Source organism: Helianthus annuus, chromosome 10 (genome assembly GCF_002127325.2).
Source record: "Helianthus annuus cultivar XRQ/B chromosome 10, HanXRQr2.0-SUNRISE, whole genome shotgun sequence".
Classification (NCBI taxonomy): Eukaryota; Viridiplantae; Streptophyta; class Magnoliopsida; order Asterales; family Asteraceae; genus Helianthus; species Helianthus annuus.
This window is the reverse complement of record NC_035442.2, coordinates 151210616-151230154: the sequence shown is the minus strand read 5'-3', so window position 1 is coordinate 151230154 and position 19539 is coordinate 151210616. Positions and strand designations below refer to the sequence as shown.

Below are 19539 nucleotides of genomic sequence, written 5' to 3'. Positions count from 1 at the left end.
AACCATCTAGTATAATCATCATGTAACATCCGAAGGTGTGATATGCTAACCGAGAACACTAAAAATCATGAACCAAGCAATAGTGATATACTAACCGAGAGTGTGAAGTGATTAACTAGATCGCGATATGAGCCGAGATCCTAAGAACTTCGATGTTGGTGTGTTGCCGTTGGGTTCCAAGGGAAAACGAGAGGGAGAGAGTTCTTTAGGGTTTGTGTGTGTTTGTGTTGTTGTAACAATGAGAGAACAAAACCCCCCCCCCATAGTGTTTACATGTTTAAGAAAGGTGGGCCGACCCCTACTTGGGCCGTCCCCAAGGTCTCGAGTCCAACCGCATGGACCGAATGGGTTGTGTAGGCAAGTGGGTTGGAGTTTGGTCCGTTTATATCCGATGCACAATGTCACAAAAATCATAATCACATAACATTCAAGTTCACACAATCAGTTCAAATATTCACATAAGGTTCAAGCGAGTTATACTAGGTTAGGTTCAAAATACGAGTTGTCACACACTTAGCCTTAGGATATTTTTAACAAGAAGATACAACCTCTATCCTATGTATGACATTCACTTAGAGTCTTTTTGGTTTGTAAGCCAATGTTGGGGCTTAAGGAACATTTGGTGTAGGTTGTTCAAACCCGTCTATGAGACATGTTTTTCAAGATTTCTATGAGTCTCATGGAGTTGTATTGATTTAGGAACTCACCCCTTATATAGGTCCATTCAACCCTTGAACCTATTGAGCAATGTGGCCTGGGAGCTCATCCCATTACATGGCCCTTGCCATGGAGTTTCTTGCTAGGTTCTCAACCTGATTATAAGATAGAAAGACAAATTTTGATTCATCGTTCATTCATTTCAAAGTATTTTGATTACTAGGGGAATAGAACAACTTTTGGGAACTATTTGTAATACGTTTTGGTTAAACATGGAACCTTTTAAGGTTTTTGCCATTCCAATGGCGGGGAAGCTTTTTGCCTTGCGGACCTGCCAGCTTGTATGATCCCCCTTTGTGGGCTTTAAGGATAGTGTATGGCCCTTCCTACTTAGGGCCGGGCTTTCCTTGGCCTTTTTTTTCTTGCAGGCCTCATTATTTCGAAGCACAAGGTCCCCAGGCTTGAAGTGTTCATGCTTCACCCGTGTATTGTAATGAAATTCCATGTTTTGCTTGTACCTTGCTTTTTGTATGGCTGCTTAATCACGAGCCTATTCGAGTTGTTCCAAATTCAACATCGTCTCTTTCTTATTTGGCTCGAGGTCGATGTTAAATGTTCTTTGTTTTGTTACTCCAATTTCAGCTAGGATTACAACCTCTGATCCAAACACTAGGCTGTAGGGTGTTTTCTTGTGGCTCGTTTTCTTGGTTGTTCGAATTTCCAATAGCACATTGGGAAGCTATTCGAGCCAGTTGTTGTTGTATCTTTTCAATCGAGATTTAATCCTTTCAACAATGTTGTTGTTTATCCTATTAACTTGGCCGTTGGATTGTGGGTGAGCTACCGAGCTGAATACTTGGGTTATTCCGAACTCCTTACACCAGGAGCTAGAAGGCTTCTCGGCAAACTACTTCCCGTTATCCGTGACTAGTACCCCTGGAGCTCAAAACGACAGATTATGTTTTCGCAAACGAAATCAATGACCTGTTTCCCTGAGATTTTTGCCAACAGTTTTACTTTTGGCCACTTGGTGAAGTAGTTCACGGCTACCAATAAGAGCTTGACTCCTCTTTTGGCTGGTGGGAATGATTCAACAATATTCATTCCCCGCTTGCGAAGGCCAAGCCGAGGAGGTGGGAACGGCGTCATGTTTGGGGCTTTTGGGTACCGGAGCATGTAACTTACAAGCTTCACATTTTCGCAGTTGTTTAAAGGTGTCTCGATGCATGTAAGGCCAAAAGTATCCGTGGTTCATCAGCTTTGACATTACCGATCTTGGGCCACAATGAGCTCCACATATCCCTTCGTGAACCTCTTTGATCAGATATTGGCTTTGTTTTGGGCCAATGCATCGAAGTAGTGGTGCAAGGTATCCTTTTTTGTAAAGGATATCTCCTTGTAACACATATTTCCTTGACTTGATACGAACCCTTTTAGCCTCAGTCTGGTCATTAGGTAATTCACCATTTTGAGGAACCTTTCAATGGGAGTCATCCAATCTGGCCATTTTTTAGTGATCACATCTTGAACCTCAAGTTTTTGGATGGATGGGGTTTTTAATACCTCCATTAGTACCTTCTTGGTGAGGTGGGCAAACGTAGTAGGAGATACAAGTTTGCTTAGTGCATTAGTTCTCTTTTTTTTTAAGATCTTGGAACGTTTTTGATGGAACATGTTCAAAATGTGTTCATCAATTCCTTTGATTTCTTTCGATACTAATACATGTTGGGTTCTTTTGCTATGTAGCTGTTATTGTCTTAGCTTGAGAGAGTCTGTGAGGACTTGAAGCTTTTGAACCCCCATTTCTTTGGCTATGTAGTTGTCACTTACTTGGTGTGAAGCAAGCAACGAGTCTGTGAAGACTTGAAGCCTTTTGACACCCATATTTTTGCATGCTTGAGCCCGACAATCAATGCTTCATACTCAGCTTCGTTGTTTGTATTCTGAAATTCAGGACGAAGGGCATACGTGAATTCCAATTCGTTAGGATCAATTAGAGCTAGCCCTGCTCCTGACCCTTCAATCTTGGAAGCCTCGTCGGTAAAGAGCTTCCAGGTATGGGGATCGGAGGGTTCAGTGGAGGTTGTATTGACTTCCATTGTGACTTTTTTAGGGACTTCTATGATGAAGTCAGCTGAGACTTGGGCTTTGACAGCTTTTTTTCGGGACAGAGGTGATTTTTCAAGCACATTCTTAATAGGTTGGTCAGTGACTACTTGTATCGGGTGTGACTGAAAGTACCTTCGAAGCCTTCTAGCCGTTTGGACTAGGGCTAGAGCAAGTTTTTTCGAAGAAGAATATTTGATTTCTGCTACTTTTGAAGTTTTGAAAAAGTCAATGGGTATCTGAACTTTATTTCGTTCAATGATTAGAGTCGTACATATGGTTTTTTCAGCAATCGAAAGGTGGACAGAGATCGTTCCTCCTGTTTCCGGGGCTGAAATGGTTGGGAGTGAAGCCAAGTGTTGCTTCATTTGGTTGAAGGCTTCCTTTTGAGGTAAAACGCTTCAAAGCTGTAAGCTTTCCATCGAAAGCCTTTCTTGTTAGCATATCCCTTGAGGGTTAGCTTTTATGCTTTATTTCCCAATGATATGCCCTACAAACGAGCACTTGATTGGATTAAGCCTCATGTTGATCTTTCTCGAGTTTTGGAAGGTTTCTTGTATGTTATCGAGCATTTGGTATTCCGTTTTGCTCTTGATCACCAAATCGTCAAAATAAGCTTTAATGTTTTTACCGATTTGTCTGGCAAACGCTTTGTCAACCAGACGTTGATAAGTGGCACATGCATTTATTAAACCAAAAGATATTTTTTGATAGCAAGATATACCTTCATCAGTGTGAAATGTGGTTTTTTCTTCATCTTTTTTTTTTATTATTAGGATCTGATGGTAACCCTTTTAGGTGTCAAGAAAACACTTGAATGGGAAGCCTGTGAGCGAGTTATCCTTGAGGTCTATCTCGGGTAGCGGGTAGCAATCCTTTGGGCGTGCTTTGTTCAAGTCTTTAAAATCGATACACATTCTCCCAGACTTGTCGGGTTTTTGAACCATTACCGGATTGGCTACCCATGATTGATACATGACTCCGTTTCTTTTGTATAATGGGCTTAACATCAGGTTGGATCCATAAGTCATGTTTCAACAATGCTACAAGGGATGCCGGTCATATCTTCGGGGCATCAAGCAAATACATAGTGCAAGAGAAACTTTTCAAGGTATGAGAGGGTTTTATTGGAAAGGTTAGTGTTTACCCTTATCCCCTGTTGAGGATATTTTGGGTTTATATCCAACCCTTGTTCATCGTCTTCGTCCTTTCTTGAGCTTTCCCCTTCAACCACAAAAGCTTCTTGGGTAGGTTGAAGGGTTGCCATCCCTTTTTTCAGTGGGAAACGTCACAGTGCCTTGACCAACTGAAATTGCCATTCCGAACACACTTTGCCCTAATCTTCCTGTGATGATATCATAGTTGGAAGGGATATTGATCACCGCAAAAGTGAATTGTTCGGTTCGTCCCTTTGTTCTCTCATTGAACAAACATTATGGGTTATTTGGCCTAAAGGTTTGATAGGTATGTCTGTGATACCTTTGATGGAGTATTCAGACTACTGAAGCTTTGAATGCTCATCGTCGCTGAGAGGGTTAAAGCGTTTCAAGCTTTTTATCAGCTGAGAGGGTTAAAGCATTTCTCAAGCATGATTTTGGTGGTTGCTCCAATGTCAATGTAAGCCTTTTGTGTCTTGATGGTTCCTATGTTGGATTCCATCACCAGAGGGTTTGAAAGCAACTCTCCTTCCGGTGGAGGGAAGCAATCATATTGACGTTCCCATGCCTTGAAATGATGGCCTTTGTGGGAAGCTTTGTTTTCAAGGTCGACCATGTTCACTTCCTACTTTTTTCTTCAACCATTTTGTCCTTGACTCCTTTAACCAAGTGAGCCAGTTTGGACTTGATGGCTTTTTTGATCCTCTTTTCGAGTTGGAAGCAATTATTGGTATGGTGACCTTTCTATTTGTGAAACTCACAATACTGGCTTGATTTTTCCAATATTTCGTTTTTTGGCAAAGGTTGAGGAGGGCGGAAGCTATGTTTTACCTTTTCAGTTGTCAAGATCTCTTGTAGAGTCTTGGTTAAGGCTGTAAAGTTTATGGTTTTTTCTCGGCTTGGAGGGTTCCGGCCTTCAGGCCTTCTGGAATCCGAACCTTTGAACCGTTTGTCATAAGAGCCATACCGGAAGCTCCAGTTAAGAGTCTTTTATTTTGTTCTTTGATGTTTACAGCTTATTCTCCTCGAATGTGGGCTTCAGCCCTTTTGAGTGCTTCTTCAAGGGTTTTGGGCAGGCATTTATTGAAGTCTCTTGCGAAATATTTGGAATTTATAGCATTCATGAACCCTGCAACCCTAATCTTTTCATCGGCGTAAGTTAAACCTTCCTTCTTGTAACTTCCGATGAAGTCTCTCAAAATTTCATCATCACGTTGTTTGGTCTGGAAGATTACCGTGGCGTTATTGACATGCCTCTGTTGTTATAGGAAACTTTTGCTAAGATCGTCATAGGTCTGAACGCTTCGTCCAGGAGGGTCATTGAACCATATGCGTGAAGACCCTTCAAGGGTTTGCATGGTCATGAGACAACATTCGGAGTTAGGTCATTTTTCAATTCTTGCAGTCCCGGAGAAGATTTGGAGGTAGTCTTTAGTACCGTGATGGCATCTTTATCTGGGTTTGAAACTCATACTCAAAAATTTATTGGGAGAAGCAAGATAAGTTATTGGGCTTGTAAGGTTTTGAGAGGTATTTTATTACCCTTGAAGTTGGGTTACCGCTTGAGGCACCCTGGTGAGTGGTTGGCACTTGGTTGATGAAGTTAAAGCTAAAGCCTTGAAGGCTTTCTGTGTCATCATCCAGCTTTCACGTGCTGCAAAGGAAATTGTGCCATCATTTGTGTCATCAGCTAGGGCATATGGTTAAATACTTAAAGGCTTTCTGATGGTACTAATAAAAGATGCCATTATCTATGTCATAAGGTTAAAGCCTTAAAGGCTTACTGTATAAGGCATTCCCATGGATGTGCTCATGACCGCACCTCGAGCCAAAGGCGGGGTGACCATGGCTTGTTTTCACGAAGTAGCAATGGGAGGGGGAACACTTGAAGCTGGTGACTGCCATAATTGATCAAGAGTGATTTTATGCCCCATAGGTGCACCGGTTGTAACGGGTTGGGAGGTAAATAAGGGAAAAACGGTTGGACTTGGCCTCCCCAAAAGCTAAAGGGTTTGAGTGGTTGGTCTGTCACATTAGGACCAACTTCAAGGTAAGATGTGGCTGAACGTGAGCTGCTAAACGGAAGAGATGGAGGGCCATGTGATAATGAGGGTTCAGACTCCTTATAATTTAGTCTTATTCTCACCCTTTTTTCCCTTTCTAAGCTCACATGCTAGTTGAGAAGAAATCTCAGTTGTAAGAAATTTCTAGCTAGTCACTCGGGTGTTAGATCTATGCGTTCCGGTGTATGCATTACATCGATTTGAGTAGGTGCAACCCCTGACCGAGATGGGTTTGTGTTTGAAAAGAAGTGAACTCCGGGAACATATGCCGGTGGAGTACTTCCGGGAGTAGAAAGAGATGTAGATAAGACCGGTGAGATCCGACCCGAATTTGGTGTTAAATCGGTGTTGTCAGGCACCTGATTTACCTGACCGAGAGACTCGCTTTCAGACATGATGTAAAGAGAAAATGGAGCTACACAACTGTCTTTAAGATAAAGTAAGCGGCGTAGCCCCACGGTGGGCGCCAACTTGTTGATGCAACAAATAATAGACCAAGGCCTGTAGCGATATCTCTGGGGTAAAAGGGTTCAGGGGTTCGATTAGCCTAACGCAGGTCGTGGGGTCCCCCCACGTTTGCAAGACGTGGAGAGAGATTCACTAGTATTGTTTTTATCTTCCTTAGATCTTGAGCTGATTAGAAATCAGCCCAGAAAGCGATCGTTGGAGAAGATGAATTATTTAGTGTGAAGAAGAGAAGCAAGCATGAAACTAGTTCTCAAGAGGGAGAAGGAGAATCAGAGAGTTAGAGTGACATCTGCTGATCCTGGAGTGAATGGCATGGTGGAATGGCCTGCATTTTATAGGGGAAGGTGTTTCTCAAAGGAGAAACCCGTGACTAGTGAATCTGTGCTTGCAGTGAGGGGTTTGCCCATTTTGGGGGTTGAAGGGTTTGGACCTGCGGACAAAAGGGTGTGCTCTCCAACATGTTCTGGTTGCGGCTGGGCAGAAGGTTTCACACGTTAAGTGTTGATGTGACCGAACACTGTGCTTGTCGTTTTTACTGTTCATGACCGTTGGACCATTTCCGAACCTTTTAAACTTTTAATCTTTTAAACTGTTGTGTCTCTAATCAGTTTATTAAGATTTGAGCTACCCCCGTCATCAGAATCTAAGGTATTTGGAATTTTATCCTGATTGTATTGCATTCACAAAGGTTATACATTGTTAACAAACTCCCTAATATTATGGAGATAATTGATCACTTCCTAAAATACAATATATGTACAGCTAATATTTTGAAACACTATTATCGATAAAATACCATTCATGGATATTGATCTCTATGTACATATGCGTATATGAGTTATAATATTTGTTTTTAGATATTGTTTTTAAACTTCATGTATAAAGTTGACATACTAATAGCCAGCTATGTGAATATAACGTTCCCTATGCGAGAGTCTAATTTTCGTATGTATTGAATTTGTCATCATAGTTTGCGTTATGTGATTCAAAGGTGATATACAAGAGGGTTTCCTTGTACAAAATGATTTATGAGCGTTTGATGGAATAAACATGGCATAGATACATGAGTCAAGGTGGATATATATCTAACCATGGTGTCGCACAAGTATTCATAATATACAAAAATAACTTCTGAAATGACTATAATAGAGGTACATCACATCCTGGTATAGTTGCGTAACTATCCTTCTTTTTATTTTTGTGATTTTCTTGAAAATGTTTGATAAAGAGGTGTCACACGACTATCAAATATGTATATAACACATAAAAAAGTGTATCATATACTATATAACACGTAAAATGTATTACATGGTGATGTACTATGTGGGTCATCCCTAGTGTAACTTAACATTGTGTTTATGTTATTTTCTAGCAACAATGTTATGACATGAATGATGAATCCAGATAGTATTTAATCACCTTGCTAGCACTATTCTACTGACTATTTAATTGGGTGCTAGATATGTATACAATTTTCTTGGTTTGCTATTGCTTCAATGCCAGCCATGAATCAATGGTGTGTTAGTGGTCCTTACCATTGAAAGCATTAAGAGAAATGGACGAACATTTTGGGATTAAAGGTACCACATCGGAAAGTGAAAAGGATGCACCTTTCATTTGTTTTGAGTTTTGAGAGGGAGAGTTTGGTGGAAGCTGATGATGATGCTTCGTTTGGTGGAGGATGATAATGATGCTTCGTTTTTGTGGTGGCCATATATTTTTGATTCCAATCTCTAGGGTTTGGTTTGTGTTTCCATAATAAGGTAAAGATTTCATTATGGTTTTTCTATTTGACGGTGACCGAATAAAAGTAGGACTTTCATATTATTAGTTTTAAGCTTCAATTCTACTTTCATATTTATTCTATAAAAAAGAGTTAATTCCTGAATGTTCTTTATGGTTTTTTATTTTTTCACATTTAATCCTTACCTTTTTAAAATAACATATTTGTTTCTTGTGAATATGTGATTTGATCATTTTTTACTCGGATAGTCCTCTGATTGGATGGATGTTAGTTAGTGTAGTTAAGAGTGTGTGAAAAGACTTAACTACCCTTTATATACATATATTAAAAAAGAAACATATAATTAATTAATAACGTGGGACCACCCATCATACAAAAACCACCAAACCACCCAATTTAGGGATGAGCAAATGGTATCCAGTACCGGTATCGAATTTACCGAACCGGGTACATTTTCAGTACCGATTCATTACCGACTTTTGACATTTTCAGTACCGGTTTTTACCCTCAAATAGCGGTTGATGAGGATACGTCCCTGACCGGACCGAACCATCACCATAATTAGAACCGAGCATGACGCACTAAGGTCGGACCGGGCACCATGAGACGGGTCGGACAGATACGATGGTGCGACATAACTAACTGGCTCCCACCTCCATAACCGCCATGATAACGACTGGTCCGACTCTAACTAACTTGCCACATCAGCACACCCAAAAGCTATAAATACCATACTTAGACCTCCAAAACGGGTAATTTTGCCACTCTCTAACTCTTAACTCTCCTCTCTCTCTCCCTGACCTATTTTCTCCTCGCAAATACTTATTCTCACGCCCGAGCTTGGTCACAGAGAGGCCCCCCTCCCTGTGACGAGGCTAACGGTGTGTTGTTTCTCTGAAGTCTTGCAGGTTTATTGCTTGATCGTCTGAAGCTCTACTCCAACCAGGTCGTACCAACTGGTTTTTGAGTCTTCAGTGGCGCCATCCGTGGGAATTCACATCATTCGTTTCCTTGTTCTCGTTTTTTCGAAGTCATGGCAGAATTACTGATGTGTGTAAAATGCAACATATAAAACACATCAATTAAGGCATAAAACTAACCCTTTTTAAGTACTAATGTTGGAAAAAGAGTGTTTTTGTCTTCCTTTTGTATTTTCAGGATGAAATGAGCTCAAAATCACAAAAGAAGCAAAAAGACCACTAATTCTACCATAAATACAAGAAAAGGAACAAAAGTGGACTGCCCGAACCCTCAACGGCACCTCCCAAGACAAAGAGAAGAAAACAGAGTCTGAACACGCCCCGTGTCCAGCGAACACGGGGGCGTGCCCAGGAAGCAGAAGAAAAGACAAACCAGTAGAAGCTTCCATTGCTCACCACGGGGGCGTGTTGAAAGTACAGCAGGCGCATTAATTGTAATTCGCAATTACAATTAATGAAGAGAGAGAGTGTCAGACGGGCACGGGGCCGTGTCCAGCGGACACGGGGCCGTGTCCAGCGTTCTGTCCAACCTATAAATAGAGGAGCTTGGTTTCATTCTCTCTCATCCCTTGGCACACCACCTCTCTCACACTTCATCCACCACCCACCACCACCATAACACCATCATCCACCACCATCATCCATTGTCCATCGTAGAGTGTGTGAGTCGTCTCGGGATCCAAGATTGATCGTAAGAGTTCTTGACAATCAAGGCCATGTTTGCCTAAGTCTCTTACATCACTTGGTGAAGACAAGTGTTTAGTATAATACTTTTTATTTTTAATCTTTTGCACTTTTTATTTGGTTTTGTATTAATGACTTTAATAACTAGTTACTTATGTTGAAGGTGATCTTTCCTTATCGTTTGTCCGTGGTGTCTTGGCATTATTTTACTGTCTATATAAAATAAAAGATTTTCACCATTCATATCTCCACGGTCTATATGGAGGTATGTTGGCTACCTGGTCGGGGGTTAAGGGAACGGTTTGGTAAGGGTCTTGCCCTTGTTCAGCGTTTAGAGGTCCTGCTTGGGACCTGGGTCAAATTTAGTAGGATCTCCTTCAATACCCATAGGTATTGGATGGCGGGGCTCCAAACTCTTTGACCCCCTCATAAGCTAACTACTATTAATACTATAACCCGGCTATTTAGGACTGTATCCCTGCTGACTCAGACTACTTAGCCGAGGGTAACGTCACCGCCAAAAGCGGGGCCTACCATAATTTGCATTAATAACTTAATTCATTATCTTTCAATAATCCGACCCTTTAGGATTGTATCCTTGCTGACTCAAACTACTGGGTTGAGGGTAACGTCGCCTTCAAAAGAGGGGCCTACTACAATAACTAAGATAATCTCTTAAACAAGTGCAAAAGTGCGAAAATAATCAAAGGTTATACTAATACACGTGTCGGATCCAAGTGATTCATCTTGTCTATCTGTTTTTATTTTTATTTTAATTTTCAGCATTTAGTTAGTTTTTATTTTTCTTAGTTTAAAACATTTTTCTAACTTTTTGATTTGGTTAGACGTTGAGGATAAACCGGTATTAAAAGCTCTTGTGTCCTTGGACGACCTCGGTATCTTACCAACACTATACTACGTCCACGATGGGTGCACTTGCCCATATGTGTGTTTAGTGTTAGTGAATATCGTGTTTTATAAATTTAAAACTTGGCTAAAAGTGTAAAAAGGGCTTAATTATATATTAAAAACATATACACACTGACACGCATCAAGTTTTTTGGCGCCGCTGCCGGGGACACAAGGATTTTAAGAAAGTTAGGAATCAACGGCCTAATCATCTTTTTACTTTTTAATTTTTAGGATTTTTTTTTAGATTTATCAGCTTCTGCAGAGCTCAGCACGGGGCCGTGCCTGCTGAACACGCCCCGTGCCCAATCATTGGAACTGGCAATCCTGTTTTTATATCAGACAGTAGGCTGAACACGGGGCCGTGTCCACTCAACACGCCCCCGTGCCCAAGATTCAGTTGCTGAAAACAGAACCGTTTGATCCCGGCGGTTGGTAATTTCTGATACAAACATGAGTGATAGTGATTCTTTTTACTTTCGGCACTCTTATGGTTTGTGGTGTCGAATATGTGGAGGCGAACACGAGGAATTAAAATGTTTCTTCCTCACTTATAGGCCACACTATATAGACCCACCGATTCCTTGTAACCTTAAGAGGGGCGAAAGTAAAAATAAACACTATTTCTCCCTCGAATGCGCCCAACCAGATATTCTAGGAGAAATGCTCCTTGACGAGTTATTTCAACTAGAAGAACTACTTCTAAATTGGTCAAAAGAACTTAGGAAGGATTTCTTAGATCCATCCCAAGATGATGACCATGAGGAAATGTTGGAACCGCATTCTGACAACCTCGTTGCTCCCGAAAATACCTTCCTTCCTAAACAAGACGTGGACGATAGTCGTCCCTGTGCCGATTGTGCCGTGAAGGACTCCCCATCGACCTCGTTCGGTGCATACATAGACCTGAGCGATTCGGCATATACCTTCTTTAACGAGAGCCCGGGAAAGGGTTGGACTTGTCCACCTAGAATAAAAATAGGAATTACCCTCACCGACAACCTCTTGCGTTCTCGCCTTAGTATAGGACAATTAAGGTATCTTAGGCACTTTGGGGTTGTTCCAACAAGTCAGGAGCCACCCGATAAGAATTAGCTCCTTAATAAAGACAAAACTTCATAAGTCAGCTTTCCGACACGGGGCCGTGCCCGGCCGACACGCCCCCGTGTCCATCAAAAGATTCCCCTCTAATCATGACGTCAGAATACGGACAAACTGTGTCAGAATTTTCTCTGCACACGGGGCCGTGTCCAGCGGACACGGGGCCGTGTCCAGCAGGCTGTCATTTTCTATAAATGCAGCCAAAAATCCTGCACATTTGGACCAACTTGGGGACAGAGATTTGAAGGAATCTTCTCTCAAACAATCCTAGGTAAGTCTAAAAGAAGTTTCCAACAACTCATCTTGTCCTTTCCTCTTCTAGACATTTCCTTCTTCTTCATCTTTCTTCAAAAACCACCATGAAAAGTGTGAATTCTCAATCTTTATGGTAGGAAACAAGGAGTTTTGATCATGGAATCTTGGTAAAAACATGTTATGTAACATTGTTTAGAGTTATTTACTGTCAAAAAGCTTGCGTAAACTCAGAAAATAACTTAAAAAACCAAGGTTCCTTGCTCCAAAATTCTGCAGAAAGATGAACACGGGGCCGTGCTCAGTGAGCACGGGGCCGTGTCTAGAAGCTGTTTCGTCTTATAAACTATTTTTCTGGTTTATTTTTCGTAGAATGGCGAGTGAAAACAGCGAAACATCATCCGTTCATTCCTCAAACAACCGAAGGGGAAGGAGGCCCTCCGTTGAAGCTACACTTGTGCACTACGTGATAGCGCTAAGGGAAGCTCTCGACGAAATGACATCTGTGGAGGAGGTCCTCATTGACCGTATTAACGATCTTACAATGGGATTGGAAAGCAGCTTCCAAGAGATTAACCTTTTGCACCAAAGGTTAAACATTTTGGTGGCACCCCCTATGGAACCAGTTCTTCCACAACAAGACTGGAACTTAGCACTCGGTATTAACAACCCTACCGGGTGGGGAGACCTCCCCGCGGAACCTCCTATGGAAATCCCACAAGAAGTTCCGGCGGAAGTTGAAACTCCTCAAACAAATGCAAACGAGCCCTCCTTCCTCCTTCCAAGGGAGGTAGAGGAGTGGCTTGCCGACATATGAGGAGAAACGCACCCGAAAGGTGGAGCTCTACAAAGCCTTATCTAACCAAGATCAGTAGATTCTTGGAAATTTTGCTAAATTAAAATAAAACATAGGGCTAGAACTCCATAAGCTTAATATCTATGTAATTTTTATCTTTATGTAATGTCTCTCTATTAGCAATGTTATGATGGTTTTTATGATTTATGGACTCAAGGTGGTAATGGATGAAAAAGGGAACGAGAAAAATGGAACCATGCAGAAGAACAGAACAAACCGACAAAAATCTCCATAACAGAAGGCTCCACACGGGCCGTGCCCAACCAACACGGCCCCGTGCTGAGCCCCCTGCAGGAAATCACCCAGTTCAGGTAACTGGACACGGGCCGTGTTCAGCGGACACGCCCCCGTGTCCAGGCTTCTGTTTCAATTCTATAATTTTTGTTACTGGCACTTGACCACGGGGCCGTGCCCGGTCAACACGGGGACGTGTCCAGAGCGCCAGTAACACAAATCTTTGTTTTTAAACACACTTTTACATATTCTAATCAACCAAAAACTTTATTTTTGGACACATTGAGGACAATGTGTAATTTAAGTGTGGGGGGGATGCTAAAACCTTGAAATTTTGCAAAATCCTAAAACAAGCCTTACACAAAACTCTATTGGAACCGCTAAACACCCCAAATTTTTTCAAAAACTTTTTCATTTTTTTTTATTTACTTGTCTTAGTTTAAGTTGGGAATAACAAGTTATAAAAGGGTTATATTTTTTTACAAATTTACAACCGATAGCGTCGTGATAAAAAGAACTAACATAAGAAAATTATGAAACGGTATAACAAGTCTAGCTAAAATTCGATTATATATGCTTGGTCACATTAAAAACCCATTCCCACAAAAGTGAGTTTTGAGCCTTTATTGAGCATAAAAATACACATATTTAGATTAAATGCTCATTTTTCGTTTCTTGTGTGAATAGCCGCTCGGTCTTTACAAATCTAGAACTTGCCACGACGATACATTCCCGGTCCTTACCAACTTAAACCCAAGTAAGTAAATGATGGAGGCATTAGGACTAACTATTTTTCTTTCAAAACCATTATTTTTCATTTTTTTTACCTACCCAAAATCCCCCTAGAAAACCCCTTTGAGCCTAAACCTTTCATTTCATTACCCCCAAAACAATTTTTTTTTTACCCACCAAAAACCTTTTTCATATTTTCACCTTTATTTTAGTAACAAGCTCGGTTTTTCATAAACATACCCTTTACGTGACGAAAAAAAAATAAATAAATAAATAAATAAATAAAATATATATGAATAATGAAGTCAAAAACAAACAAAAGCTACAAAAGCTTGTTTGGAGAAATACTTCAAAAATAAATGTCACTAAAAAAATAAGGTATTTTACGAAAACCGACACTTGTTACGATTTTCGCCTTTTTTTTACTAACCACTAACCAACCACCCACCTTTAAACCCAAGCCTTCACCCCAAAAGTCCTCTTGATATTTACAAAGGTAAAAAGTTAAAAAGGAGGAGGATTGATCGCTTGGCAAGCCTATGGAAAACGTAAGTCCGTGCCGCTCTCGAGCGATTCACTTAAATATACACTTTCGGCCGAGTGATTGAGTGATCTCCCGTGAGGTATGTGAACTTGTATATAAATGGAATTTTGATAAGGCATGTTATGCCCAAATAAGTAGTTTATCTTATGAAAAGTTCAAAATAAATCATGACGAATAGGATTGTAAATAAAATAAAAATAAAACCTATACAAACCTTGGATTCCCGACACTCTAGGACAAGCTAAAAAAACTTCTCTTCTACCTATTCCATTTGGGAGTGTAAGCCACATTAAAAGAGTTTTGCTTGAGGACAAGCAAAAGTTCAAGTGTGGGGGTATTTGATGTGTGTAAAATGCAACATATAAAACACATCAATTAAGGCATAAAACTAACCCTTTTTAAGTACTAATGTTGGAAAAAGAGTGTTTTTGTCTTCCTTTTGTATTTTCAGGATGAAATGAGCTCAAAATCACAAAAGAAGCAAAAAGACCACTAATTCTACCATAAATACAAGAAAAGGAACAAAAGTGGACTGCCCGAACCCTCAACGGCACCTCCCAAGACAAAGAGAAGAAAACAGAGTCTGAACACGCCCCGTGTCCAGCGAACACGGGGGCGTGCCCAGGAAGCAGCAGAAAAGACAAACCAGTAGAAGCTTCCATTGCTCACCACGGGGGCGTGTTGAAAGTACAGCAGGCGCATTAATTGTAATTCGCAATTACAATTAATGAAGAGAGAGAGTGTCAGACGGGCACGGGGCCGTGTCCAGCGGACACGGGGCCGTGTCCAGCGTTCTGTCCAGCCTATAAATAGAGGAGCTTGGTTTCATTCTCTCTCATCCCTTGGCACACCACCTCTCTCACACTTCATCCACCACCCACCACCACCATAACACCATCATCCACCACCATCATCCATTGTCCATCGTAGAGTGTGTGAGTCGTCTCGGGATCCAAGATTGATCGTAAGAGTTCTTGACAATCAAGGCCATGTTTGCCTAAGTCTCTTACATCACTTGGTGAAGACAAGTGTTTAGTATAATACTTTTTATTTTTAATCTTTTGCACTTTTTATTTGGTTTTGTATTAATGACTTTAATAACTAGTTACTTATGTTGAAGGTGATCTTTCCTTATCGTTTGTCCGTGGTGTCTTGGCATTATTTTACTGTCTATATAAAATAAAAGATTTTCACCATTCATATCTCCACGGTCTATATGGAGGTATGTTGGCTACCTGGTCGGGGGTTAAGGGAACGGTTTGGTAAGGGTCTTGCCCTTGTTCAGCGTTTAGAGGTCCTGCTTGGGACCTGGGTCAAATTTAGTAGGATCTCCTTCAATACCCATAGGTATTGGATGGCGGGGCTCCAAACTCTTTGACCCCCTCATAAGCTAACTACTATTAATACTATAACCCGGCTATTTAGGACTGTATCCCTGCTGACTCAGACTACTTAGCCGAGGGTAACGTCACCGCCAAAAGCGGGGCCTACCATAATTTGCATTAATAACTTAATTCATTATCTTTCAATAATCCGACCCTTTAGGATTGTATCCTTGCTGACTCAAACTACTGGGTTGAGGGTAACGTCGCCTTCAAAAGAGGGGCCTACTACAATAACTAAGATAATCTCTTAAACAAGTGCAAAAGTGCGAAAATAATCAAAGGTTATACTAATACACGTGTCGGATCCAAGTGATTCATCTTGTCTATCTGTTTTTATTTTTATTTTAATTTTCAGCATTTAGTTAGTTTTTATTTTTCTTAGTTTAAAACATTTTTCTAACTTTTTGATTTGGTTAGACGTTGAGGATAAACCGGTATTAAAAGCTCTTGTGTCCTTGGACGACCTCGGTATCTTACCAACACTATACTACGTCCACGATGGGTGCACTTGCCCATATGTGTGTTTAGTGTTAGTGAATATCGTGTTTTATAAATTTAAAACTTGGCTAAAAGTGTAAAAAGGGCTTAATTATATATTAAAAACATATACACACTGACACGCATCAATTACCGACAGCAGTCTCCACCAGTACTTTCCCATCTTACAATGATATATGGGAAGGAAACGCTAACTCCACAATTGCTCCAGCAGCAGTTGTCGCCTCAGCAGCCTCGATAGGCTCTGCGTCGGTTCCTCCAGCTGCAAATCCTGTAGGAGGAAGTTCTGTCACCACGCTGTCTGTTACTGCCCCAGTTGTCACGCCGTTACCTATTTTCGACAACGCTTTTCTTTTGAGGAACGCCGATCTGTTGCGACAGTTACAGCAGCAGCAACAGCGAGATGAGATGCTGCAAAGTCTCCGAACAAACTTGTTTACCAATGCCTACTCAGGAGGAAACCCTGTCTCCGTCGGCCCTTTCGTTTCCGGATCTCTGGTAAGTTCTATGATCTCTACTCCTATGCCACACGTTACACAGTTTTCCTCGGTAGCAAGTGCTCCGATGAATAACGGTCTAAACGAGGCCTGTTTCTCCAGGGATCTTTGGGTTTAAATCCCCAAGACCAAGAGCTGCTTATGCCATACCACCCCACGTCTATGACTTCACAATCAAAGTTTACGTTGCAGATCGTCAATGCCCCACTCCCAACTAAGCTGAAGATGCCTCCCACGTTGAAATTTTACGATGGTACGTCCGATCCGGACGACCACATGTTCGCGTTTGCCGGAGCGGCTAAGGTCGAGCAGTGGCCTATGCCGGCTTGGTGTCTTATGTTAGCCCAAACTCTCACCGGATCGGCTAGAGTGTGGTTTGATGGGTTGCCAGAAGGGTCGATCGACCACTTCGAAGATTTCCGACGTATATTCTTGCAAAACTTTTGTCAGCAGCGTCGTTGCAAAAAAGACATTACTGAAGTCCATCACATAAAGCGCCGTGATGGGGAATCCGTAGAAGATTTTATAGACCGTTTCAACCGAGAAAGCATACAGATAAGCGGAGCAGTTGATCAGCTCCGAGTTTCGGGATTTTGCCACGGGGTGCGGAATAATCAGTTGGTGGAAAAACTTCATGAAGATCTCCTAAAAACCATGGAGGTACTCATGGAAAGAGCTCGAGCTTTTGTTCGAGGAAAGAGTGCTTGCGGCCAGCCAAGTGAAACAACTGCCAGGAATTCCAAAGCACGAACCACATCGTGGAGACGGAACGCATCACCAGCAAAAGATAGGAACAATAACTGGAACAGAAGCTATGGCCCGTATCAAAAGTCCGACCGAAGCAGTTTTCAGACAGGAAATGTGCGATTCAACAGTTTCTCCAAGTTAACAAAGTTGCCAAGCGAAATCCTCAGCACGGAGACTACTCGTTTCCCTACGCCGTCGAAGCAACGACCCACCTCGGATAAGCACTCTAAAAAATATTGTGAATATCACCGAGACAAGGGCCATACAACTGATGAATGTTGGGCCCTAAAGCAAGAAATCGAAAAGGTTGTTCGATCCGGTAAACTCTCACACCTTGTAAAAGAAGTAAAAGATGGAAAGAAGCCAGCAACAGCAGTCGATAATCCGAACACCGAGCCCGGAATCAATATGATCCGGTCAGCCGAACCAAGAGGGGTAAAGCGGTCGAACCAGCATATGGCAGCATGGATGCACCAACCAACGTATTTCCCTCCGGTCGATCCCGAAGATGCTCGGGATGGACCAATTACAATTTCAGCTGTTGTCGCCGGACACCTGGTCCGACGCATTTACGTGGATGGAGGAAGCGCCTTTGAGGTCATGTATATCCAGTGTTTCCAACAGCTGAATCCCCAAACAAAAAGGAAGTTGATCGAGGTATCTACCCCTTTGATAAGCTTCTCAGGAGAGGTAGTCCGACCGATAGGACAGATTACTCTCCCGACCACATTCAAAGACGGTAACAAGAGCAGAACAGTACCACTAACTTTCCTGGTTGTTCGAACTCATTCTTCGCACAACATAATACTCGGGCGACCCGGATTGCGAGCTCTTGGAGCAATCAGTTCGACAATACACGGAGCTATTAAATTCCCTACCGAAGCCGGTGTTGCCACTATCTGTTCAGAATCGAATTCGTTTGTCGCCGAAGTAAGACATGCGGCAGAAACGAGCTCCCAAAAGTTCGAAGTACCCACGGAACTTTGGACAATCAACCCGGATTTTCCCGAGCAACAAGTAGCTATTGGTGCTCAGCTCCCAAACGAACGAAGAAGCTTTTATGGGAATTGTTAAGCAACTCGATAGATGTCTTCGCGTGGAAGCACTCTGATATGCAGGGAGTCCCCAGATCCATGGCACAACATCACCTGAACGTAAAAGAATCAATCAAACCGATAGCACAAAGGAAAAGGCATATGGCGTCGGATCGGGCAAAAGCCATTGCAAAAGATGTTAAAAGTCTCCTAGACGCAGGAATCATTCGAGAGGTGCGGTATCAAACATGGGTATCAAACCCTGTTATGGTACGGAAGAAAGATAATTCATGGAGAATGTGCATCGATTTCACCGACTTAAACAATGCGTGCCCGAAAGACTGTTTTCCTCTACCAGAGATTGATGAGAAGATTGACTCCGTCGCCACGTTCAGGTTAAAGTGTTTTTTGGATGCTTACAAAGGATATCATCAAATACAAATGGCGGTCAAAGATGAGGATAAGACGGCCTTTGTCACCAATGAAGGAGTGTATTGCTTTACTAAGATGCCGTTCGGTTTGAAAAACGCCGGTGCTACGTACCAGCGTCTGATGAACAAAGCTTTTAAGGATCAGATCGAACGAAATGTGGAGGTATACGTTGATGACATCGTGATCAAAAGTCACGACGAGGTCGCCATGCTAAAAGACATACTCGAAACGTTTACCCGACTCCGAAGCATCAACATGAAGCTAAATCCGAAAAAATGTACATTCGGGGTAGAAGAAGGTAAGTTTCTCGGAGTCATGGTCGGGTCAAAAGGCTTACGAGCCAACCCCAATAAGATTGATGCTGTTCTTACAATGAAGCCTCCGACGTCGGTCAAAGAAATTCAGTCCTTAAACGGACGATTGGCTGCTCTCCATCGGTTCTTGTCAAAAGCAGCAGAC

At 41.9% G+C, this 19539-nt stretch overlaps 1 protein-coding gene across 1 annotated transcript; it reads left to right on the top strand.

Annotated features, from left to right (window-relative positions):
* The first annotated feature begins 17029 nt into the window (after positions 1-17029).
* LOC110882828 lies at positions 17030-18688 on the top strand. The gene has a single exon (XM_022130750.1). It carries the CDS (start codon positions 17030-17032, stop codon positions 18686-18688), a length of 1659 nt encoding a protein of 552 aa, XP_021986442.1.
* Positions 18689-19539: the final 851 nt, after the last annotated feature.